This window comes from Bipolaris victoriae, assembly GCF_000527765.1.
Source record: "Bipolaris victoriae FI3 unplaced genomic scaffold scaffold_9, whole genome shotgun sequence".
Taxonomy (NCBI): domain Eukaryota; kingdom Fungi; phylum Ascomycota; class Dothideomycetes; order Pleosporales; family Pleosporaceae; genus Bipolaris; species Bipolaris victoriae.
The window spans coordinates 380,808-401,846 of record NW_014575383.1 but is presented as its reverse complement, the minus strand read 5'-3'; the positions used below and the strand labels follow the sequence as shown (position 1 = coordinate 401,846).

The 21,039-nt window shown below is 51.7% G+C and overlaps 8 protein-coding genes across 8 annotated transcripts; 3 read left to right on the top strand and 5 right to left on the bottom strand.

Annotated features, from left to right (window-relative positions):
* Positions 1–835: 835 nt before the first annotated feature.
* COCVIDRAFT_23164 (hypothetical protein) lies at positions 836–2,513 on the bottom strand (the record flags this gene model as incomplete). The annotated part of the gene is made up of 4 exons (XM_014705284.1): positions 836–1,761; positions 1,973–2,083; positions 2,140–2,415; positions 2,480–2,513. The coding sequence occupies 4 exons, from the start codon at positions 2,511–2,513 to the stop codon at positions 836–838; spliced, it is 1,347 nt and encodes a 448-aa protein (XP_014560770.1).
* A 976-nt stretch (positions 2,514–3,489) lies between these two features.
* On the bottom strand, positions 3,490–4,874 carry COCVIDRAFT_88410 (hypothetical protein; the record flags this gene model as incomplete). The annotated part of the gene is made up of 5 exons (XM_014705404.1): positions 3,490–3,515; positions 3,589–3,952; positions 4,219–4,546; positions 4,676–4,785; positions 4,836–4,874. The coding sequence occupies 5 exons, from the start codon at positions 4,872–4,874 to the stop codon at positions 3,490–3,492; spliced, it is 867 nt and encodes a 288-aa protein (XP_014560890.1).
* Positions 4,875–6,579: 1,705 nt separating this feature from the next.
* COCVIDRAFT_88226 (hypothetical protein) lies at positions 6,580–7,482 on the top strand (the record flags this gene model as incomplete). Its single annotated transcript, XM_014705403.1, has 3 exons — positions 6,580–6,704; positions 6,801–7,017; positions 7,084–7,482. 3 exons carry the CDS (start codon positions 6,580–6,582, stop codon positions 7,480–7,482), a joined length of 741 nt encoding a protein of 246 aa, XP_014560889.1.
* Positions 7,483–8,180: 698 nt separating this feature from the next.
* On the bottom strand, positions 8,181–11,751 carry COCVIDRAFT_23161 (hypothetical protein; the record flags this gene model as incomplete). Its single annotated transcript, XM_014705283.1, has 6 exons — positions 8,181–9,343; positions 9,402–9,764; positions 9,812–9,983; positions 10,035–10,604; positions 10,655–10,920; positions 11,142–11,751. 6 exons carry the CDS (start codon positions 11,749–11,751, stop codon positions 8,181–8,183), a joined length of 3,144 nt encoding a protein of 1,047 aa, XP_014560769.1.
* An 896-nt stretch (positions 11,752–12,647) lies between these two features.
* COCVIDRAFT_34236 (hypothetical protein) lies at positions 12,648–15,336 on the top strand (the record flags this gene model as incomplete). Its single annotated transcript, XM_014705402.1, has 7 exons — positions 12,648–12,697; positions 12,781–12,922; positions 12,974–13,060; positions 13,123–13,293; positions 13,347–13,487; positions 13,552–13,675; positions 14,276–15,336. The coding sequence occupies 7 exons, from the start codon at positions 12,648–12,650 to the stop codon at positions 15,334–15,336; spliced, it is 1,776 nt and encodes a 591-aa protein (XP_014560888.1).
* Positions 15,337–16,532: 1,196 nt separating this feature from the next.
* COCVIDRAFT_88392 (hypothetical protein) lies at positions 16,533–16,763 on the bottom strand (the record flags this gene model as incomplete). Its single annotated transcript, XM_014705401.1, has 1 exon — positions 16,533–16,763. A coding segment is annotated over one exon (231 nt), but the record flags the coding sequence as incomplete, so codon positions are not given.
* Positions 16,764–17,078: 315 nt separating this feature from the next.
* COCVIDRAFT_88377 (hypothetical protein) lies at positions 17,079–18,692 on the bottom strand (the record flags this gene model as incomplete). The annotated part of the gene is made up of 2 exons (XM_014705400.1): positions 17,079–17,911; positions 17,954–18,692. The coding sequence occupies 2 exons, from the start codon at positions 18,690–18,692 to the stop codon at positions 17,079–17,081; spliced, it is 1,572 nt and encodes a 523-aa protein (XP_014560886.1).
* Positions 18,693–19,707: 1,015 nt separating this feature from the next.
* Positions 19,708–20,853, top strand: COCVIDRAFT_88501 (hypothetical protein; the record flags this gene model as incomplete). The annotated part of the gene is made up of 4 exons (XM_014705399.1): positions 19,708–20,136; positions 20,235–20,478; positions 20,531–20,686; positions 20,741–20,853. The coding sequence occupies 4 exons, from the start codon at positions 19,708–19,710 to the stop codon at positions 20,851–20,853; spliced, it is 942 nt and encodes a 313-aa protein (XP_014560885.1).
* Positions 20,854–21,039: the final 186 nt, after the last annotated feature.

Genomic DNA, 21,039 nt, shown 5'->3' with positions numbered 1-21,039 from the left:
AGAACTAATACTACGAAGCGTTACACACAACAAGCCCATCCCAACCTCCCCCCACCCTTCCCAAACCCCCCCCCCAAACGGCCGCATGACCGTTCCTTTTGCGTTATGAGAATTTTTCTCTTCTCTTCCCCCCTTCCCCTTCCCAGTACTAACACAGTGAATGTACGGAATTACTACAGGGAAACAAGGGGGTAGAGAGGTTAAGTAAATAAAGGAGGCTAGGATGGATGCGGGAATGAGCTTAGGGGTAGCTTTGGCATGGGTAGTATGTGGGTGTTGATGGCGATGAGGACAAGTGTGTAAGGTGTACAACTTTTCTATTCTTGATTCTTTTGCTGTTCTCTTGGTTTTGATAGGATTGACGGGAAGGAAGCATGTAGGCGTGTTTTTTTATTCTTCTCTCTTTTGCTTTTCATCGCTGTGTGACGAGGGAGGTGGGGAAGGGGGGAGGGGCTGCGGGGTTGCGTCTACGTAGTGTCGCGCGTGGAGGGGTAGAAAAGAACATGGCAGACAAGACACAAATGTAGTCTTTGTTTTTTTTGGCTCCGTGTTTTGGAGATACACTTCTACACCTGGTGACGTAGTGCGGTGTATCACTGCTGTGCTGAGAGAATCTCGCATCATTTAATATTAATGTTTTGTAGTGTTGAAGAAATGCTGTGTATCCTCCATTTCACAATAAAAACACTAGCAAGAAGGTATTTTTGAATCATAATCATTCTACTCATAAGAGGTATCTATGTACAAAGGCTAAAGCCGAAAACGCCATGTCCAATATAAAGGTATCGTAAGGTATACAAAAGTACAAAAGGTAGTCGAGTCAGCGGCAAAGTCTTCACCACCAGTCACCCTGGTCGTGCATGGCAGCAGCGACCTTGCGGAAACCAGCAACGTTGGCACCACCGACAAGGGATGGGAACTCGCCGTCGGCAGGGGTGAAGTACTCCTTTGCGGTGCTGAGACAGTTCTCGAAGCAGTCCTTCATGATGCCCTTGAGCTTCTCGTCAACCTCCTCGGCGGTCCAGGATAGGCGCTGAGAGTTCTGGGCCATCTCGAGACCAGAGACTGCGACACCACCGGCATTGGCAGCCTTTCCGGGAGCGTACCAGATGGCGCTACCCTTGTGCTCGCGACGGTGAGCCTCGAAGACTTCGATAGCCTCTTGTGTGCAGCCCATGTTGGAGCCTTCGGCGATGAACTTGGCGCCGGACTCGATGAGTGCCTTGGCCTCGTCCTCGGAGACCTCGTTCTGGGTCGCTGATGGAAGAGCAACGTCGACCTTCTTGACCTCCTTCCATGGGCGAGCACCCTCGACGTACCTGTAGCTGTGGTTATCGAGGGCAGTGAGTGCCTTGCGCTCCAGCTTGAGTGCGGCAATCTGGTTGATGACATCTGGGGTGAAGCCCTTGTCGTCGTCGGCGATCAAAGCACCCTTGCTGTCACTGAGGGAGATGACAGTACCACCAAGCTCAATAACTTTGAGGGCAGCAAACTGGGCAACGTTTCCGGAACCGGAGATGGCAACGCGCTTGCCGGCGAATGACTCCTTTCCGCCCGAGGCGTAGTTGATCATGTGCTCGACATAGTAGACGAGACCGTAGCCAGTGGCCTCGGGACGGATCAATGAACCTCCCCATGAGCCTCCCTTGCCGGTAAGGACACCCTCCCAGCGGTTGCGCTCCGCTCGGTATGCGCCAAAGAGGTAGCCAATCTCGCGGCCTCCTACGCCGATATCGCCCGCAGGAACGTCGGTGTCGGCACCTGTAAATTTACGTAAGTCAAATGTTCCATTGGGGTACCAAGAGGACAGCGAACGTCGCCGACGGATAAACTAGAGTAGACGGGAAGATAGGCAAGACTGATCTGCGGGTCTCTGAATGGCGTGCAGTCGGAATGCAGGCATGCGAGGCCGTTGCGGGTGCATGCCCCACCGGGGGGAAATGTCAAAGACGCGCTAGGGGTGTGGACTTACCAATGTGCTTGTTGAGTTCCCTCATGAAGGCAACACAGAACTTGCGGATCTCGTTGTCGGACTTGCCCTTGGGGTCAAAGTCGCAACCTCCCTTGCCACCGCCCATGTTGACTATGGAAGAATGTTAGTTATGCACAAAGTGGGATGGGTTGGGGTAGATGACGTACGTCCAGTGAGGGCATTCTTGAAGATTTGCTCAAAGCCCAAGAACTTGAGGATAGACAGGTTGACAGTGGGGTGGAAGCGGAGACCGCCCTTGTAGGGACCAAGTGCAGAGTTGAATTGCACGCGGTAACCCTTCTGGACCTGGCACTCGCCCTTGTCGTTCTCCCAGACGACGCGGAACTGGATGATGCGCTCGGGGATGGAGACTACCTCGAGGGCCTTCTTGTACTCGGGGTTCTTGGTGAAGAGGGAAGAGGCCTCGAGGGTGGAGACGAGCTCTATGGGAGAGGGTTAGTAGTGCTGGGGCAATGGGTAGATGGCAATGTCAAGCCGCGGACATACCCTTCCTGGCCTGCTCAAACTCGGGCTCAGACATGATGAAGTGGGAGTCGAGTGTCTTGGTGGATAAGTGTCTGGGTAAGAAGATTGACCGAGTTGGAGTCTGAGAAGTTGCTGTGAAGAGGCAGGAGCAGAAGTTCAGTGGTATATATAATAGCAGTCTCCGTGGGCTGGAGGGTTGGCCGCTGGCGGGAGGGCATTGCGACGACGGTAGCGGAGCAAAATGGTAGTCGAATTCAGTACGTCACAGGCCGTGCGATTGGGCGGCGGGGAGGCGCTGAATGGTCGCGGGCAGGCTACTATGCGCCATGTTGATGCAAACCGTGGTGTACACTTTTTGCACTGATAAGCAACGGGCCAATGGGCGGGCAAGGCCGTGTATCGCGGCGCGTTTGCACGTGTAGCAGGCGGGATGCGGGCACTTCAGGCTGGTGGCGGCGCTGTAATTGCACACAGTCAAGGCTGTCTATCCATGGGGCGCGAGGGATGCCGACGTCGGCGCGGAGGGCGGGTTACGTTGAGGTTTTGCTAGTCGCTTGTCAGGCCAGAGGATAAGGCGGCGAGGGCGGGCGCCGCCGCGAGCATGTGGGCTGGGGGCTGTACGTACTAGGTGCAACCCATGCATCCCGTGCCCGACGTGCACGCACACGCACATGCACACGCACACGCACACGCGACACCCTGACTTGTTTAGCAGTGGTAACGGTAGTATTGCGTGTCTTTGGAGATGAATGCTCGACCTCGACTATTGTTGCATTGCACGGCTTGCGTCGACTTGTGCTCTATTAGTAGGTAGTTTGCGCGAGTAGTAATGGCAAAAAATGGACTGGAGCGTCTTCACCTCTTCACTGTAGTACACACATCTCATGCAATTCCATAATATCAAATTTGCCCATGTCCGCTCGTAGTTTGTATGTAAACGCATGTATGTACATTGTACCACAACACGCCCATCCTCCACGGCTTGGCTACCCAAACCCCCACGCACGCACGCGACCTGACCACCTCCACGCTCAAGGGCAGTCGGTAGGGTCCCAGTCTGGAAGTGGAAGAAAAAACATTTGTTAGTAAAAGCTACAAAACCATAGCGTGCAGCCACGTGAGTAACGTACCAGTCACCAAGTACTCGTCCAGAGCATCCATCGCCTCGACGTCGGCAGCCTCAATCTCGAAGCCCCCAACCTGAGCATTCTCAATCATGCGCTCCTTCTTGACGCTCTTGGGCAGCGCAACATAGCCGTGCTGGAGACTCCAGCGGACCAGCAGCTGGGCAGGGGTGCAGGAATACTTGTTGGCGAGAGACACAATGGTCGGATGCTTCATCCGCAGGGCGCGAACAAGTGGGGCATATGCCTCGACGACAATATTGTGCTGCTGGCAAAACGAGCTAATGTCCTTGCGGGTATTGAAGGGATGGACTTCAATCTGGTTGACCGCGGGAGCAATCCTCGGCTTCGAGTCGAGCAGCTCTTGCAACTAGAGTCGGCCGCTGGTCAGCAAACAACAAAAACCTCTCTACAAAGCAAGCAGCTGACTTCGGCGAAGTCGGGCGCCCAAGGGCTGCAATGACTCGTTTCTGCGCAATTCAATAATTGAAAAGCCATTGCACAGATTGCCTCTTCAGGCCCGGTGTTCGCGCCAAGGCCGCGAGAGGTACGGGACTTCCCGACCGAGGAGGAGTGAAGTAAAGGCCCGCCCATCATCCATCATGGCCGCCAGGGTCCAGGGTCAGAACTACTCACATGCTTTACGCCATAGTTGGACACGCCTCCAATCCTGACCTCGCCATCGTCGATTGCGTCCTCGACGGCTCGCCAGCTGTCCAGCCGTGCCTGCTTGCCGCCATACGGGGAGTGCAGCAGGAAAAGGTCAATGTAGCCCAGCCCCGCTTCCTTGACCGATCTCTTGATGGCTTTGCGAGCCGTTTCATACGCAGAATTGGACGCGAGCTTGGACGTGAAGTGGATATCCTCGCGCTTGAGCGAGTGCACATTTGCCTCGCTCTCAAGAAAATCACTAATGGCCTTGCCCGTCTCGCGCTCGTTGTGGTACATCTGCGCCGAGTCGACCCTGTTGCACGCGTCATCCACGATCCGTTTTGGGGCGAGAGCCAGACTGCTCCTCCGTGATGCCCTACCCTCGATATCCCGCCTTGGTGTTGTAAGCATGCTGTGCACTAGCCACGGGGAATATTACCACGCGGATTGCTTGCTTACCTCTAGCGCCCACCGCACGGCTTGATACGTTTCCTTGCCGGACGTCAAATACACTCCCAGTTGGATGGTGGGCATGGACAATCCATTGGAAAGCTGCATGGATCAGAGATGGGTGCCATCTTGTGTAACCGCATACTGCGCACCTTTGTCCGCGAAGCCAATGAAAACGACGACTGAGCCATTGCCAATGCGGTCGGTAGTGTCTCGGATCCAAATTTATTGTTGTGAAGCTGCAAAGGGCCAGCCAAGAGGGCGAGGAATGGACGTCTGCGGCATCACGGATCTGCTCGGTGAGGTGCTGGTTACATCATGGCCCGCTTTGTGGCCGGGGTTGCTGAACCATCGCGATCGCGATCGCAGCCCACGGCCAGGGGTTCGACATGTCACACGCACGTGCCAAGTTACCCTTCACCTTTATTGTTCGCGTCGTCTGTATACGCTAGCTTTGTATGTGTATACACATGTACATCTACCTTCATGTATAACGCCGACGGCCGCTTTCTCCGTGCCTGGCTTCTCTTACGCCTGGCGCCTATATGTTACACAGCATGACCATGGCAGCCTCACATCTGGTTAAAAAAAGAGCCTGGACCCTATAGGATCGGCGAGCATCTTCCTGTTGGGCAACCTTCCTGGAGGGTTACCACGGCCCTGGAATGAATGCAAGCCAGCGCACTGGTGGCCGCATTCTATTGTGGCTTTTCCGCTTACATGTGCATCCGTCACACAACCCATTGCTATGGTTCACTCTCCCGCGATTGACGACCCCAAGATACGACCAAACCCCCGTTTACGATTTGGGGGCAAGCATCCATTGCGATTCAATGTGCATGGATCTCTTCGGCCTTTGCCGCCTGGATCTAGCCTCGTTCACCATCCTCTCCCCGGACCTAGGGACATGCATGGTACATCATAACCTTTGCGGCTACAAGGAAACAGAACGAGCGGTTGCAACCATAGGCCAGAGCGCGGGACGGGAACAGCCAACGACATGGCAGAGAATCCATGTCCGTATGTAAGCAAGTATGGAGGGGCAGGGTTGACGATTCGCCCGCCCGCGTACAGTGGTTTAGCATAGACTGGTTTGGCAGGGGCGTCAACCATGCGCGAACCCGCGAACGCATAGCCACCATGCTGGGCTCCACACCAGAAGACATGTTAGAGCCGAGGCGCCTCGACTGGATCACCGCCGGGATTATTCTAAAATTGCTTCCATCTCAATAAGGCTGGGATGGTCGTCTCGAGGCAAAAGCTGGCGGCCGTGATCGAAGCCACAGCTCCATACCACCAGGTACTAGATGGGAGCCTCATGGCCGCAAATACTCACCCTCTCGCCAATATAAAGTATCTTGTAGCGCTCCACTTCTCAGCTCCTCTTTCAATTCCCACCCCACCGCCACTATCCCATCCATCTTGCATCCTCCTCGACCCGACAGTATTCGTCCAGCGGCACTGACCTCATCTGCCACCAGGTCGTTTCGTCATTGATCTTATTTGCTCACCACAATCTTGCCCTTGGACTCTGAGACCCTGCCCTTTCTTTTTTTTTCCCTTCCCCCTCCCGCGTTGGTATTTTATAAAAAAAAATACCCCGACCAAACCTGCCAATAGAGCTTGTGAAATTCCACCTCTGCGGCAAGCAGCTCGGTAAGTCGCAAAGCTTGCGTGCTTTCTCTCTCTCTCTCTCAAAAACACTCTTAGTCCTCTATCTTTCCGTCTCTCTCTCTCTCTCTCCCAACTCCCTCAACTTAAGCACGTACACAACCCCCCTCCCCTCTTTACTATCTGCACCGGAAGAAAAACCCGACCAACCAAAAATCACAGCAACCCAGAATCAACCGAGACTGACGACCTTTTTCAGCCGTTCCTGCAGTAGTAGCGCTCGCCATGGCAAGCCTACCCGGCTTTACCACAAACTTCCCCGCGGGATACCCAACCTTTCAAGCACGCGGCGGCGGAGGAACCTTTGCGCACCACAGCGGTGGGGGCTCCTCATCATCAGGCGCAGCAGAGTCGCCGCACGCGCACGCAGGAGGAGGACCACCGCCCCTCCAGCCGGCGGCCGAACCGCACTTTGACATTTTCGAATGGCACCCCGCATACCAAAGCTGCCAGCGCTACTTCCTCGACCACGCCCAGCACGACAATGGCGTCCAGGCCGTGTGCGCCCTCATCAACATCTGCCTGCCCTTCCAATGGTCGCAGAACCCGCTGCTCAGCTCCTCGGGCCCGCTGCCGCATGCCTCGGGCCCCGCCGCTTACAACATGGGGTGGCCACGCCAAGGCCCAGTCACTTCGTCGCGCGTGCCCGGCGGTATGGCTGGTGTTGGAGTAGCAAGCAGCAGCAGTGTAGGCGGAGGCCACCACCTCCACCACCACCACGCCGCACAGCCGCCGCCCCCGCCGCCAGCCTGGGTCTCGCTCGTCCCTTTTATCCGCCGCCTCGTTGTCACCGGCATGGACAGCGCAGGCATCATGCACGGCTTCTTCGGCGAGGACTGGCGTAAAGGCGTCGGTCCCATGCACGAGTGCGAGCGCCGCAACTACCTCTTCACCGCGAAAAGCGTCGGCTGGGCCAAGGTCAAATGCCACTACGACATGTCCCCCCATGAATCTGTCCCCTTTCTCAAACCCCTCCAGGAAGTCCAACTCGCAGAGATTGAGGGCGCGGAGAAGACTTGGAGTCAGTGGCTCGCCATGGAGGATTGGATGGTCGGTCCGCGGGCCCCTGATGCGCGTGATGGGGATCAGCATCTTGACGATGCGCCGCCTTCGCGACACGAGTCGTGAAATTCTTCTCTTACTGATATATCAAAAACACACTCTCTCTCTGTGTGTGTTTTTTCGCACTTGACGTATGGAGTTGGCTGGAGTTTTCTGGGTTCTTTCCTTCCCTCTTCCCATCATCTACTTTACTTCCTGTTTTTTTTTTCTCCCTTGTCACATTGCCAACCCGCACTTTTGGCCCCGTTATTTGTTCTGTCAAGCGTTCGGAATTTATTCTTTTTTTTTTATAACTCTCCTCCCCCCCCCCCCCCCCTTCGGTAAATGGGATGGTTGGGGAGGTGGAGTTGGTGTAAAGGGGGTTAGGTTGAGAGGAATGGCCTGATTTTTTTTTGAGTATTAGCCGTCTTTGAAATCATCCTGGTTTCCTCCGCGGCAGTAAGCAATCATGCTTGTATTTCGGATTTTAGACTCCCACTTTTGTATATGTGTGCATTCCCTGTTTTTTTGTCTCTTCCAGTCTTTGTCTCGTTTTTTGCTGGTGCTGCTGCTTCTGTTCAATACCATATTGATATTAGTCTCGCGTCTTGGTTGAATATGTATAGTTGGCTGATCAAGCAGCTGAAGATAGATCAGAATCAGAAAAGTCACTACTTGGATGAAGAATACATTTACTCAGTTTTCAAACGGAGTATAACTAACCAACATATATCTCAAGTCCTCTTATCAATACTCTGCATCACGCTACAGTATCTAACCATCATCTACATGTTGTCGAAATCAAGTCCCCAGTCATCATCACCTCCTCCGCCTCCACCCATGTCCATGTTCATGTCCATGTCTATACCCATGCCTCCCATATCACCTAGGTCCAAGTCCGGTAAGTTACCCAGATCCGTGCTCATATCACCAGTTCCTGCATCACCATTACCCATACCGATGCCCGACAGGTCCAGCCCCTCAGTGTTGGCAAGCTCGTCCATGCTGCGCTGGAGAGCCTTGTTATCCATATTGGAAATATCCTCGACCATGCTCGCTGCTGCTGCGTCGTCCATGGCACGGTTCAGGTGCTCGGAAATAGATTGCGATTGCATGTCTGCAATGTTGACGCTTGGTATGCTGATTGGAGGTGCTTGAAGTCCGCTCTCCGCTAGTGATGTAAAGTGTGCTTCGACGCGCCGGTGTAAGCGCACTATTGTCTCCGCGGTCAGGGGATCGGTAGCGACTAGGCTGGCTGCATTGTCGAAATCCTGCTTCAGCATCTCTCGTAGGTTCATACGCGTTCGCTGTGGTGTGGGCGCTGGTACTGTGCTTCCCACCCAGTCTACCGAAATGGGGCTGTCCTCAACAGTTGGAGAACAAATAATGGATACCCCAACGTCAAGCGCCGCTGCTCCGTTACCACCATCAGTCTGCGTCTTCACTTCGTCTACAATAGCCCGTAATGTCCGGGCCGCACCCAGCATCTTCAGCGAAGCGTATAGTTGACGGTGTGTATAGCTTGGCGGGTTCGGTTGCATCGAAGCTGTTGAAGCCCATTGTGAGAGCTGTTGCACAGTGTGTCGCAGTGAAGTATTCAATGTGCTGTTAGGTGCATTCGTCCATTGATCCAGCTCCTTCAGTGTGGCGAACACGGTACGTTCATAATGTGCGTGCATTTTGATGGCCTGCAAAAAGGAGTCGAGGTTGTTGCGATTCGGTTCTCGTCGCTGTAGTGTACGGAAGCACTTCTCCAGGCGACTTGACACCATGGCTATGATAGTCGAGTGCATAGCCTGTGCGTCTCCAGATGATGGTGCGGAGAGTAAAATCGCGTTGAAAATGCGTGTCATTGCGTCCAGGTCGTTGTGGGTCTGTAGTAGGGCATAGGAAGCCATCCAGGTCAAACCTCCGATTAGCGACGGCATGAGAAATGTTTCACCCAAATCTGAACGTTTGTGAGCATCTATACATGGGAAAAATTGACAGAATTAGAGTCTGCTTACATTCTAGACCACCTTTGACGGTTTCGAAAGACAAAACACCGAGGGAGCAAGCCACCACTGTCTGATGGAAAAGGGTTGGTACAATCAAGTAAAAGTCTTGCGGCCGACATGACGCGAAGACTTCGTTACTCAAACCTTCCTTGTCCGAGTCATAGAGACCTTTGAGCCAGCTTCCAAGATGCCTGCCCTGTTCTTCGGTCAATTCATCTGGTGGTATGCTGTGATGTCCACGCTGCAATAGCTTCGCGATGAATGTATCGTGACTAATGCCGATGTCATGGTACACCAGATCATAGCGGTATACAAAAGCCATGATGAGAACAAGTATAGCACCAAACTCGTCGTATACGGGTTGGTATTCGCCTGTTCTTTTTAGAGATTGCACGTATTGTTTTCAAGTGAGATCTTACCTTGATCGCTATCATAATGCCAGTCCTCGAGAAACTGGCACAACGGTCGTAGTATGCTCGCTGGGGAGGTGAACTGTAGCATCACATCCATTGCTTGGGGTTTCTTGAAAATCAAACAACAAAGCTGCTTTAGATACATGGTCGTTTGTGTATCGCAAAGATGTGAAATGAACTATGACCAAATTAGTACGCTATTTCACGCAAAGAAAGGATCGGATCATACGTCTGCCACAGCTGCAACAATAGCGCCAGCATTTCCATCAAGATTCTCAAGTTCATCAATGTATACGCTGACCTTGTCGAAGTTGGATTTACACTGATTAAGCAATTCCTTCCTCTCGTATCTCTTCGCGGGTGGTCCTTGCATAGGTGCTTCCCCCAAGAGGCGCTCTACAGTACCCGCTGGAAGGAGACCATGAAGCACACAGGCGTTGAGATAATCCTGTCTGACATCTGAAAGAGAGTTGTTGCTCCCCATAATATCGTCAAACCCTTGTGAGAAAGACGGAAAAGCGTTTGGATCCACGTGACTCAGCGCCTGGGTAATGCACATCTCAACTGTCATTGGAAATATTGAGCCGGAAATCTGCGTCAGAATAGTAGGAATCTTGTTGATCAAAAAAGACTTCAGGTAGAACAAGGTCTGAGTAGGCTCATTGCGGTACATGGCGTTGGCGAGAATGTCGAAAGCAGCCGTGATTAGATCAGTTGCCATGTTCTGAGGTTCTAGCTTGTAACGCGTATGTAAGTGGCTAATGATAACAAAGTCATCAGTTAGTGGTCGTGCAACGAGCTTGTGACTGTTAGTGGTGAGTGGACAATGTCAGTAACGTGATGACTTACTAACGAATTCAGAAATACGTAGAGACCAGCTCGCGTATTCGCCTGCGGTAGCTCCATTACTGCATCAAGCTGAAGCGCAGCAACTTCAAGACCGGCGCTCTCATTTCCCTCGCCATTGACGTTTGGAAGCTTTTCGTACAAATCGTGTTGTTTTTGCGAGATCTCTAGCCTGTTTGCTAGCGACAGAGATGTCTGAGACCCCGCCGAGTTGTTTGAGAGAAATGGGATAAATGATGAGAGAGATTTTGTCAGTTCCTTGCGCACCTCTAATCAATTGTGAGTAACACTCTTTAGTCTCGTTGTGGGATGAAATTGCATAGTCATTGCTCCAAAACAGGGGCGTTTATCAACAGCGGCAATTACGGACAGCGGTAGTGAACATCAGGCCCTCGTACTTGGCACACTGCTGTGAATTTTGCCAGAACTGTGCATAGCTGATTTACGCCTTTCGTAATGGTGCTGGAGTCTGTGCGCAAGGAGAGCTTACCTTTAGCTTTTGGGTGGTTCAGTATTCGGAGGATTTTTGAATTTTCGATTACCCCAACCACGAGCATAGCGAGGCCTTCTCGCACGTTAATGGACTGCTGTTGTGGCTGTTGTATGCCAGCCATGGCCTGAATCATGGTATCGCTGGTATGCGAGGTGACCATTGCCTGCATCCATCGTGCTACAACAGCTAGGGTGTGCACAGCCTCGACATTGTTGACGGGGCGTTCCTCTGCAGCAAAGACCTTGTGCAAACGATGAAAAACGAGTTCCTCCAATTCTGGTGGGTTGCTCCATTTCACATCTTTTGAGGGCTTCTCTTCTGTCTTGATTGGTAGTCGAACTTTGGAGTACAGAAGCGCGACAATCAAAACGTCGGAAGCGTCAAGCTTCTTCAGCGACAACAGTTGCTCGAGGTAAATTACAGTGCGTGGGTCGATATTGGTGTTATCTGCGACGCGTGGGCGAAGAAGCAGAGAGGCGAGTTTCCGGCCTGGCAGTGGAGACTTGGCGTGTAGCTGCGCGACTGCGGCAGCGAAAACATCAGATTGGACGCGGCGCTCCAAACAGCGGTCCAAAAGGACCGTCCATTCCTTGATCATGAAATCCATGCCTAAGGGATAAAAAATGTTGCCTCCAGACGCGGGATTGGTAGGAGAAGGAAAGGGAGGAGAGAAGCGTGCTGCACTGAGAACGAAGATGGTCGGACGTGATGAATGACCGAAACTTCTTGGCAGGCACGAGCACCAGTGGTGCAAATACTTTGTGGCCGTCCAACCCAACCTTGGTTCAGCGCAGTGCACGCAAATAATGTTGTTTGGGCGGTATTTGGTTCATGAGCTCGGTCCTTGTCAATATAGATATTTTGGATATACTAATTCGAAGCGGGCAGTAGTATAAGAAGAAGTGAGCATGCGAGAAGGTAGGACGGCTGAGAATTGAAGGGCCAGTCAAATTCACAGATGGCAAACGCTCGAGGCAGATGAGCGCAATCTTGTCGAATAAATCTTCCAGAAGCCAGTCAGCTTATCTCAACTTGTGAAGCCTGCATTTGCCCACCTGACTTTTGGTTGACTTGCCACAATGTCAGGGTCCTTGAGTAGCCTGGCCATCATGATTACGATGGCCTCGATATACTAAGCTTCCGAATCGGGATGCCGGGATATACCAGCTCATTGTGAATGAAGATATGAATATTGTATGAACTCGGTATATGAGGACGGATGATTGGATCGGAATATGGGTAAACGGTGTGATGAAGTGGGCCGAGGTCGTGGTACTGATCCGAACGAGTACGTATTAGTAGTGTATGACTGAGGCGGGGTGCTTTTTCCGTATGCACACAGTTCCCGAAGCGCTTGCCCCACACCTGCACATATACTTATTGTCGGCTTGCTTCGACCTTGGCCTCCCCGTATCTACCTGGCATTGTCAAGTTTTCCTCGAGACAATTAATTCATTTGCCAAATTCTAAAATAGAGCCAAGATTGCCACTTAGCAGCAAAACATGCCGTACGACCTCAAAAATCGGAATGTCCTTGTGACAGGCGGATCAGCGTGAGTGACAAGGAGGGATACTTTGATAGCAGATGGCTATACGGGCTTGGTTGTTTGGGAAATTATTGCTGACAATCGCCCAGCGGTCTGGGAGAACTGATCTGCAAGACTTTTGCAAAGGAAGGCGCCAACATTGCCGTTAACTATTTCAACCGCCTCGAACCTGCCCAGAAGGTACAGCAAGCATGTGAAGAGCTGGGAGTCAAAGCTGTAGTCATCAAGGCGGTAAGATTTGCCCTGCGTTTGGAAGTGTAAGCATGGGACTAAGGATCATAGGACATGACGTCGACGTCGGAAGCGAGACGAGTAGTTCAGGAGACGATTAAGCAGCTATGCGGCCTTGATTTGATCATTTCAAACGCGGTATGCATGCTGTTGTGCAATGATGTGTTGCATCGACAGAATGCTAGCTGACGGAAATTCAGGGATGGACACGCTTCGCTGCGTGGGAGGATCTCGACTCCATGTCGGAAGAAGAGTGGGACAAGTGCTGGAATGCAAACGTCAAAGTTCCCAAGGCATTACTTTCCGAGGCCAGAGCCACATTTGATGCCAATCCTGATGGCGGGCACATGATTACGACGGGGAGTATTGCTGTATGTCGCTTGCGTACATGACTGGCTGGTGCATGGGTACTAACTCATGACAGGCTATCGGCCAGGGAGGGAGCAGTATGCCGTATTCCGTCACAAAAGCAGCGCAACTGCAATTAGTAAAGTGCCTTGCTGTGACTGTTGGACCCACGATACGCGTCAACACGGTTCTTCCTGGCTTGCTGTTGACTGAATGGGTACGAAGCACACGTCTCTTGTCGCACAACGACGGCCCACTGTCTAATGCTGACCAATTATTAGGGACTCAAGTACTCGGAAGAGCGCATCAAAACACTCAAGGCGACAGCAGCCCTGAAGCACGAGGCGTTCCTGGATGACTGCGTGGCTGCGTTTGTGATGCTGGCGAAGAATACCAGCATGACGGGCATGCGAATCCAGGTTGATGCTGGGCTCAACATTCAAGGTGCATGATGGCTTTGCGGTCCATTCGGGGCTGTATGTATATATGGATGGGTATGGATTAAATACATTGAACACATACATGGACATGTCATGTGACCCGAGTCATGGTAGCAGTAGCAGTAGCAGTAGCAGCAGCGTCGGTGGGGGAGGGCGGGAAAGCAAGACCTCGGCCGTGGGAGGGGCCCGTCGACCCCACGGTAATGCCACTGGGGGACGACTAGCACTAAGCCGGGCGGCCGGGTCCACGTCAATTCCCCGCGTCCAGGAGCTCCGCATGTCTGCGGATCTTACATGGTCTCTCAGTCATGATTCCAGAACTACCGTAGCCGCTTGCTTCGCCATGTCTCGCCCTCTCTCGCCAGTCGTCAACGCATGTCCGCGCCTGTCGCGACGCTGCATGCAATGCGGACAGCCCGTCAAACGCTGCCCGCCTGCCCCACGGCGCTGGATGAGCGGCGTGCGAGATGCACCAATCAAGCGACCAAAGACGGCCATCTTCTTTCCTGGTACCATCCCATCGTCATGTCCCGTCCTCGCGGCACAGCCTACTGACTGAAGCCAGGTCAGGGAGTCCAGCGCGTGGGCATGTGCACGCCATGGCTAGAAGCCTTTCCCGGAACCGCGAAGCCCATTCTCGAGGAAATCGATGACACGCTCAAGCTTCCTCTTACAAAAGTCATAGAATCCGGCACTAATGCTGAGCTCACAAGGACCGAGAATGCGCAGCCTGCTATCATGGCCACGTCAATTCTGATCCTGCGCATACTGGAAAAGGAATTTGGTTTCAAGACGGGCGAGCGTGTCGACATCACCCTTGGCCATTCTCTAGGAGAGTTTGCTGCACTCGTCGCCGGCGGTTACCTCACCTTTGCCGATGCGCTGAAGATGGTACGGAGGCGAGCAGAGGTCATGGCCAAATGCAGCCAGGAGGCCGTAGCAGAAGAAGGCGGCGAGTTCGGCATGGTAGCTTTGGTCTGTGAATCGGAAGAGCACATGCAATCCCTCATCCAAGGCATACACGAGTTCCTCGCACTCGGCTCAAAGGCAGATTCCCACGACTCTCTTCCTGCCGTCCAGCAAGTCGCCATCGCCAACCTCAACTCCAAGAACCAGATCGTGCTCAGTGGAAGCATTACCCGCATAAACACACTGCTGACCAATCTCCGCCAATTCGGTGGTCATGATCCACGCCATGTCCGCCTCAAGTCCGACGCCCCCTTTCACAGCCCTCTCATGAAGCCTGCCCAAGAGACCATGAAGCAGATTTTGCACAGGGAGACCAAAGACGGGCGTGACATAGTGACATGGCCTGGCATATTGCCGTGCATATCCAATGTTTCGGGCAAGCCTTTCACCGACAAGGACCAGCTCAAGGACCTACTCGCGCGCAGTTGTGTCGAAACAGTGCAATGGTGGAAGAGCATAAAGTATCTCCATGAACAAGAGAAAATCATGCGCTATGTGGGTATCGGGCCAGGTAAAGTCGGCAGGAATCTGGTAGGCAAAGAAGTGGGAATGAAGGGGTCTGTCAAGGGAGGTGGCGTCTGGGGCATCACTAGCCCCAAAGAGATGGAAGAGGTTATGCAGGCCTTGGATGAGACGGAGAATGCCGAGGCAGAGTGAGTTGTTCTGGATAGAACTCGCCTGTTTCCTCTTTCTTTTTCTTGTTTTGCGTGCGGAGGACATTATACCCCAAACACAGCCTAATTCTTTTGCTTCGCAGGTTTTAAAACCATTTTATGTAATACAAGAAAGACAATTGTAGATAGACATGCTTTTACATCTCACCTATCCCCATCACACCAGTCCTCCTTCCAAATCCAAAAGTAGCCCCCAAAACTATCAAACTCATCCAACTCAGCAGACTCGTGTCCCCACGTCCCCGCAATACCAAATGGTGTCATACAGCCCATCCACGACCACGTCCACGCATTCACAATATACCGCTTCACCAGCTCCACCTGCCCATTCTTCTTGACGCGGCCCTGAAGCGAAAACTCACCATGAGCATCTACACCCCTCGTTTCGCGATCAATCACAGCAGCCACATCCGACGCACCCTCTGGCGCCCGCGCCACGATATTGATATCGCGCATGGGCGGATCAAACGAGCGCACATGCGCCGAGTCCCTCTGCTCAGAATAATAGCCCGTCCATTTCCCCCCCAGAAAGCCCGGCGTTACCATTTTCTGCACGTGGCATTCGGCAAACGAAGGGCTGGACGAAGGGTCTTGCGGGAACAAGGGTGGGATTTGCATCAGCTCTCTAAAACATATACTTGATACCGCGGGGAGCTGGCGGCGCAACTGCTCAGGAAAGAGGCGGTAGACGGCTAGTTCTAGTAGGAAAGCGGGCAAGAGTGCGGCGGCTTCGTCGAGGTGGAAGTCTTGTTTAAAGCTGCCGTAGCTGCGGACGCGGTTGCGAAGGTGAGTGATTGAATCTGCATGCGAAGTTTGGGATCTGCCAGGGTTTGCTTTGAAGTGCCTGTCTAGCGGTTTCTTGACCTGGGTTTCGGCGCTGATGCAGTAGCGGAGTTGGTGGAGCAACGTGCAGGTAATCACAAAGTTTGTAGCAATAAGATCGTTTTCCGGGAATTTGTACGTGAGCAGGTCGTCGTAGATGATGACAAAGGATTCGGGTTTTAGGGAGGACATGGCGCAGTGTCCCAAGGCTGTCATGTGGGGGACCCAGTCGAGGATGTCGTATCTCCTAGTGTTCTTTGGGACTTTGAAGACCCAGGCGTCGGACTTTTTGGTCGAGGATTTGATGCATTTTTCGGCTGCGAAGGCGAGGCGGATGGTCTCGGGCAGTGAGGCTGAGGTTAGAAGGGGATCGTCGTCTTCGAATAGTATTAGGCCATCGTAGAGTCCCCATTTGGAGAGGGAAGAGTAGTTCAAATCACGTTTGGCAATTTGCTGGAAGACCAGACGGTCGTTACATGCTTTGCGTAGCTGGTGGTTGACACGAAGTAGGTTAAGGGCTGAGGAGCAGGGTAGTGAAGAAGCAATTTGCTGCAAGAGCTCAGTGGGGAGAGAAAGTAATCCAGGCATTTTATAGGCACAAAGGGAGCGGATGCTTATCTCGGGTAGTGCAAGGGGTGATGAGGTTTAGCTGAGTATCATGCCACCAGGTCAATGGTGGGATGCTGGCTCACGTGACGATAACGATAAGAACGCCACAGGTTCGAACAAGTGAGAGTATTTGCTTTTTCATTAGCTCTCAAAACTGCCACGATAATACTTGTAAGCCCCTGGTACCATTCTCCAAGGACTTTAGTTGGTGTTTTCATGTTCTGCAACCCACATTGTTTGGGCTCAGATCAGTGATTCTGCAATCTGACTCAGCCCCTGAGATCTCCTAGTGATCTACCGGCATTCGAATGAAGTCGGCCCGTCTGGATTACCATCGACGTATACCAGGTGTTTCGGCCACAAGCAGAGATTTGCCTTTCGTCCCTTTGATGTCTCTGCCGCAAGCGTTTCCGGAGCCACGCCATTCTCCACCCATTCAATGAGCGCCTTCAACCCTTCTCCGGGATACCATCCGAGTCCACCACCACAGTGATTTATACCCGGCGCCTCAAAGAACCGATAGTAGTCACTCGCTTTTGGGTCGCGCTCATAAACCTCCTTGACGTAATGTGTTGTGGTATCAGGCGAAACATACTGGTCAGCAAGCCCCTGCCAATTAATCAGCTTACCACCTGCTTTGCGGAAGCCGTCGAGATTCGTATCCGAGGTTCCTATTATCGAGTCGTAGAGGTTGACGGATTGGTGAAAGAGCTCCTCGAAGTAGGTCTTGTTGATTTGTGCGGTGTCGAATTTGCGATCAAGAGTAAGGAAGTCTCTAATCCAGATTTCGGGTAAGAAGAATGGGACACCAACACATGCGCCATTTTCACATGTCGTATTAGCGAGGCCGCTGAAGGGAGCACCAATGTTGTCTGGATACCAAAGGAAGTCGCCGTCGGAGGTGGTTGCACCCTGCCAGATAAGACGAGCTACTGTAGCTACGGTCTCTGTGATTATCGTGCTCTTGTTTGACGATGGGCAAATGTATTCCTTTCCTGTGACAGTTGCTGGGTCAAAAGAACACTCTTTGGGAAGAGAGATGATACCATCTTCGAGGCCGTCGAGATCATCACAGGCTTGAATGGCAGCTGCATTAATGGCCTCCAGCTCACATGGGGTAGGGAAGCCTGAGACGTATCAGCGAGGATATTCTATTCTTTCGACGGGACACATACCGTTCTCGTTCATGACAACCTGTGGCCAAAAGAGCTGCAGCATCAACTGACTCCAGTAGATTGCTGGCGCAGCCGCGAGAATCCCGTCGTATTGATCCGGATATCTCTGCGCCATCATGTGTCCTTGTCTTCCACCAGTGGAACAACCATTCCAGTAACTGTAGCTTGGTGCTTTACCATAGTACTTTTCGGTGACGGCTTTCCCAAGTGTCGCAGCGTCATTCAATGTAATTGAAGAGAAATCTTGTAGCAGAATCCAGTTGATGTTTCCAGGACTCACTAGCGACCACTCGGTGTCTCCACCAGTATGTCCGCCGTCAGTTGCGACAACAGCGAAGCCCTCACTCGCCGCCCAAGGGAGCGTAGTGTTAGTGTCTGGTCCTGTAGACCACCCGCTCCCTCCTGCGCCGAGAAAGCGTCCAGTCCACTTCTCGGGAGTGGGTAGCCATACTGAAGTGTTGATGGTATCGTTGTAGTCAGGGTGGGTGTAGGTGATAGTTACTTCGCAGGCGTCCAGATCTGTCACATTAACCGAGTAATGATTCGCCTCTGCGGGAGCTTCGAATGAAAGGCCTGTATGGAGTTGTGTGACGATATTGAGAATCTTTCCATTTGAGAGCTTCACATCTTGAAAAGTAGATGCTTCACAGTTTGCTTCGCAGATAGCTGACTCGACAAAGAGAGCCAGTACAGCCAGTAGTGAAGCGAGATGCCTTCTGCGTACAAGAGCCATTGTTGAATAACAGATCTTCCGAAGAGAGCGACAGAACGAGCCTAGAATCGGCGATGGTGCTTCAATTGTAGATTCTCCAGCTTACTTATACTGCCATTTGTCTGCAAAGTACAACTGGCTAGGACATGCTAATCAGATACCTATCCGACTTTCTTTGATTGCAATTAGTACCGACGTTTAACGAACTGGAAGCCTTAAATTTTAGATATTTCCTGATCGAGCTATCCATTTTCCGGTATCAAGGTAGCCGTTGCGCCAAAGTGGAGTCTTTTTGCATTACCGAGGAGGCTTGCTGCTTCCAAGGCGGCATCATGCTTACTCAACCGGTATGTGGGCAGGCTAACCCGTTTCGCAACCTATCAGAGGCGGTTTGGCGAGATATGAGGCTTTTCTGTAACAGTTGAGTAATCCCTTCTCTTCATGCTGGAATTTTCGTGTCGTCTTCCTCGGCTCTGTATACTAGTTAATAACACTCACTGGGTGCTCGGATAAGGTCACCGTATTCCTTCCGCTTCATCCTCTATCTTTTACAGACAATATTGATGTCGTCAATTGTGGCTCAGCATGACCATAACGGTATTGAACTATCATTCCAGGCTGCACGTATGCGTCTCGTATTTGATGAAAATCAAAGGGACAAGTACCATGACTTGACCTTCTTTGAGGGCTGCAAACACGATGCGTACGTTCTTTGTGTCAGACCTGTTTATGTCAGTTTCCATATTTGATGCCAACAATAAGAGATTGCCTATACTCACACGATCAAAGATACTGCCGCATTCTAAGTAGAGTGAGAGTGTATCGGAGCCGGCAATGATAGATGTCTGTAACCCCACAACATCATGTGGGGCTACGGTTACCCCGAGACCACCCCCGCACATCCGACACCTATGTTCGGAAGAGTACCGTGCCACACTTGGAATTCAAATAACAGCAGTTCAGTTAGCAATTGGAATTTACATTAAGACACAAAACTTGCAAAGTATAAAATATTCACTACAAACCAAAACCAACAATGGATCCCGCAGAATTCGGCATCAGTACACTTCCTCTACAACATGTCCCCTACGGGCCCATCCTCCCCGAAACCCTCCAAGGCTCCAACTCTGGAAAAATCGCCCTCATAACAGGTGCAGGGCAGGGCATTGGCGCCGCCATTTCGGAATCCCTAGCAAAATCTGGTGCTAGTGTCGCCCTCCTGGATATCAACGTCAACAAGCTAGACCAAACCAAGAAGACGTGCTTATCCTTTGGCGTCAAGGTAGAAGCATTTGGATGCGATGTACGGGATCAAGAGCGATTGACAGAAGTTCTGGCGCAGGTGACGAAGCAACTGGGGCCAATTGATGTACTGGTGAATAATGCGGGGATATTTGATCAACGGCCCTTGATTATGAGTGCTTTTGAGGATTTCTGGAAGCAGATTGAGGTTAATTTCAAGGCTGTAAGTTTCACTTGTTTCTTTCTCTTTTTTGTTCGTATTATCTGTTTGGACGAGAGGGAAACAAGAAGGAAGACTTGGACTAATTGGATTATTACTAGCCTTTGATGCTCATCCACGCTCTTCTACCGCAAATGCGCGACCGTGGACATGGCTGCATCATCAATATCGCATCGCGATCTGGAACCGTAGATGTGCCCATGACACTTGGATACGTGACTTCCAAAGCAGCGCTCATCCGCGCAACGCATACGCTGCAGAAAGAGATGGAGCTGGAAAGATTGGATCCTGCAATTCATATATATGCGCTTCATCCAGGTGGTGTACGAGGCAACATGGGTGGAGGTAAGTTGACATGCTTTCGTCTCAAGGCTCTCAGAATGCTAACACAAAGAAGCTGGTATTGCAGAAGATGTGAAGAACAAGTATGATAGGAATGTCACGGATGAAGAGTTTTTCAAGCACCTTTTCAAGGATGACCCGTCGCTTTGCGGACAAACGTGTGCGTGGCTGGCAAGCGGCCAAGGAAAGGAACTCCGGGGACTGTTTTTGGGTAATCACTCCTATCCTTTCGCCGTCAAAAGTGTAAAAGGCTGACGTTGTCTAGATTGCCGACAGGACGTTGCGAAGTTACTCAGCATTGGACGTGAGACGTTGATGAAAGAGAAACGGAACACATTGACTGTCCATTTCATCGATGGTTATTGCAACGAACCATAGCGGTTGGACCAAACAATCCATGTCAAGTAATTCTCAGATTGGATTTTTGATACTTTAACATGAAAAAAAAAACACAAGGAGAACACCATAAAATGAAATGCAACCTCTGCTTTTCTATTCCCAATTCGTGCCAAAAGTTTCTTGTTGACAACCTCGCTCACTTTTGTTCACAAACCGAGTACTCAA